The sequence below is a fragment of the Bactrocera latifrons genome, unplaced genomic scaffold (genome assembly GCF_001853355.1).
Source record: "Bactrocera latifrons isolate USDA-ARS-PBARC rearing strain unplaced genomic scaffold, ASM185335v1 scaffold_79, whole genome shotgun sequence".
In the NCBI taxonomy this organism is placed as follows: Eukaryota; Metazoa; Arthropoda; class Insecta; order Diptera; family Tephritidae; genus Bactrocera; species Bactrocera latifrons.
In genome coordinates this window covers 449423-452403 of record NW_017537478.1, presented here as the reverse complement: position 1 = coordinate 452403, position 2981 = coordinate 449423, and the positions used below count along the sequence as shown (strand labels likewise).

The following is a 2981-nucleotide window of genomic DNA, read 5'->3' as shown; positions in this document are numbered from 1 at the left end:
CGCTTGATGAAAGGCTTGCACAGATGCCGGGTAAAACTGATTTTACTTTTTGACGTATGTTAGATGGCTTAACTCGATCTCCTTGGCAGTTTCGTTGAACATGGAATGATCTAACTGGTGGGGTTAGGAATTCCATCTACAGATTTATGAAATATGGCAGTTGTCAAGTTTTCTTTACCAAATCAAATATATTTTAAATATTGTAAAATAAAAAAATAGTGTAAAGTATACATCAGTATTAGGGTGGTATATATTTTGAAAATCTAATTTATTTCTCAGAAACAATCGACACATTTCTTAAAACTATCTAATCAATGCCCCTGTATAATATATAACTATCAAACTAATAGTTACAGTTCTGAGGGAATCATAAATAAAACTATATATTCAATAATATGGGACGATAATACCAAACTCTCCAAACTAGTTTGCTCTAATCTCTATACTTATTGGCGGTTCGACTTTATAACTCAATGTAACTTTAGGCTGATGAACGATGTCTTCAAATCTAAAAGTTGTCGAAAATTTTAAACTGCGTAACGCATGTAGCAATATGATACGTAACGAGATTTCAGCATAACGAAAGCCTGTCAAACGAAATGTTTGAAAAATATTACAACAAAACCTATATACACTTACCTATACAATTGCGTGCGCCTTTCGAGAAAAGCATGTAAGAACTTGGGTGCCGCTTTGCAACGTTCTCGGGCAAAAAGTTATCCGGATTGAAACGATGTGCGTCGGGACCCCAAATTTCCTTACGCCGATGCAATTCATAAATTGGTATAACTACTTGCATATTTTTCGGTACTTTCACGCCTGGACAGAGTTCGGTGTCATGTATAGCTTCACGTCCAATATAGGGTATTGGCGGAGCCAAACGTAATGCATCTGCTATACACATATCCAAGTATGGAAGATTCTTTAGGTCGTCATACTCTACGGTTGTGATACCGTCCGGAAAAACAGAGCAAATCTCTTGGAAAACACGTTCTTGTATTTCGGGATGCATAGCCAACGTCATAAGGCACGTGAAGGCCGCACTAACCGAGGTTTCGTAAGACTGGAGAAAATAAAGTTTTATTATATTTGTTATTCCAGTGATCTGTTGAAGATTTAGCCTTAAATATATAAAAACAAATCTTTGCAAAAAAGAAAAAAAAACCAAAAAATCGGTTTCAGCACTGTAATTATGAAAAGAGATTATTGTATGATACTAATATCCAATTCTTTTTCAATTTATGTTAGAGATATATTTTGACTGTGCTTGGCAGTGCCAAGGTGATACGCCTTCAATGGAATTGGACGCAGAATTTATATAAAGCTTTCAGGCCTTTTAGCTAGCATCGAATGCCAAATTGTGTGGAAAACTGGGCAGGTAGTTATAGCAACAGTTTGCGACCAGTTTCAAATTTATAGTAAAAATTTGTTACGCGTTCTAGAGTCGAACACGCTTTCGGTAATATTTTCGTCATAAAAAAGATGACAACATTAATGTAAGATAGCGTACGGCAAAAAAGTTTGAACAAAAAAATATTTAATGAGAAGACCAAAACGACGATATTCTTCAAAATTTCGAAAAAAAAATATATATTTAAATAAAAAAGCAATAATTTTACCGCTGCAATCATGGTGAAACACTCGATTTCCACATCTTTTTCGCTGAATACTCCCTGGCGCATGGACTTCAGCGCTAAATCAATCATCATTTGTTTGTCCTCTTCGAAATCGTTTTTGGCCTCAGAATCATTTTTTCGCGAAAGGTTCTGTTTAATCAACTGCAATAATGGTTAAACATGCATTTATGTATATAAATAATTTATTTCTGTAATAATTTTTTACTTACAGATCGTACAAAGTCTCGTAGGTATTCACGGTACCTTTTATATTGTGGAGTATTGGATAGAAAACCTAGGCCCACCGAACTGTATATGGAGTTCTTTGCCATGAGATCAATCAAGCTTTAGCAAAGTTGAATATTTATTTAAATAATTATTACTTTCACTTAATTAACCCGTTAGTATATATATTTTTTTGTAAATTAAGTATAAAGGCCTTTAGACTCTACTCACACATTAAATGCATTCATAATTTCCCTGTACGTCTCATCACCTTCTTCCATCTTGATGCCCATAATAGTTACTGCAATTTTATAGAAATTGGTAAAATAAGTTCAGTTAGTGCATTTATAAGAAAAATTTGGTATTTGAAAATAGTTTGGCGTAAATACTTACACAGACTCAATTGCAAGCCGCATTCCTTGATAATTGTAAAAATATCCTGTTCTCCTTGTCCGGCCAGCTTTGTCAGTCTGTTCTTCATATTAATTGCATTTTCATTGAAATAAGTAAAGAACGCCATGATATTATTATGTGCGAGGAATGGCGTTATAGCCTTGCGGTTGATTTTCCATTTCTTTGCTGCTCGTGCAAGAAATAAAAAATGCAATTAAAAGCAAATTAACACCTACAGGATTTGGGTGCTATTACCTGGACTTACGATGATACCATTTATTACACCGTTATGGAAGTGTTTATACAAATCTGTGGCTTTGTTGAGGAATACAGGCGAGGTGGTGACATGCTTGACAACCTCAGGATCGACGGTAACGACGAACGGCGTATTGGCTATCCACAAGCAACCGGTTAATTGTTTAAAGGTATCGATGTTAAGACTGATATTATGGTACAATTCTATAATTGTGTGTATATTAAGGCATCACTTAGTTTCTCAGCAACTTTATAACAACAAAACTTACTATTTAAATCAAGAAGTTGATAAGCTTGCCCAATAAAAGGAATGCCGTAAAGTGTGGGCAACTTGGAGGTTACACTGCTAAAGTACTTCCGCTTTTCATACAAGCGCCAACCGGCAGAGAGTATCAGCACGATTACCGCTATAATCAGCATTTCTATACCAACTAAAGCGCCCATTTTCACACAGCGCTGCTAAGCACGCCACGATTTAGCAGAATATATGAA

General features: G+C 35.2%; 1 protein-coding gene across 1 annotated transcript; it reads right to left on the bottom strand.

Moving 5' to 3' along the window:
- Positions 1 to 238: 238 nt before the first annotated feature.
- LOC108976632 (probable cytochrome P450 313a4) lies at positions 239 to 2981 on the bottom strand. The gene is made up of 8 exons (XM_018945860.1): positions 2759 to 2981; positions 2490 to 2693; positions 2235 to 2420; positions 2073 to 2142; positions 1847 to 1961; positions 1620 to 1778; positions 640 to 1063; positions 239 to 587 (listed from the first exon to the last, which is right to left on the bottom strand). Exons 1-8 carry the CDS (start codon positions 2931 to 2933, stop codon positions 424 to 426), a joined length of 1497 nt encoding a protein of 498 aa, XP_018801405.1. The 5' UTR covers positions 2934 to 2981; the 3' UTR covers positions 239 to 423.

Bases quoted from the DNA above. Each gene is read 5' to 3' on its own strand.
- LOC108976632 (XM_018945860.1), bottom strand. From the start codon at position 2,933: ATGGGCGCTTTAGTTGGTATAGAAATGCTGATTATAGCGGTAATCGTG. The intron at 2,143-2,234 runs GTAAGTATTTAC...ATAAAATTGCAG, and splicing joins CGGCTTGCAATTGAGTCTGT to TAACTATTATGGGCATCAAG. The intron at 1,962-2,072 runs GTGAGTAGAGTC...ACTTTGCTAAAG, and splicing joins ATTATGAATGCATTTAATGT to CTTGATTGATCTCATGGCAA.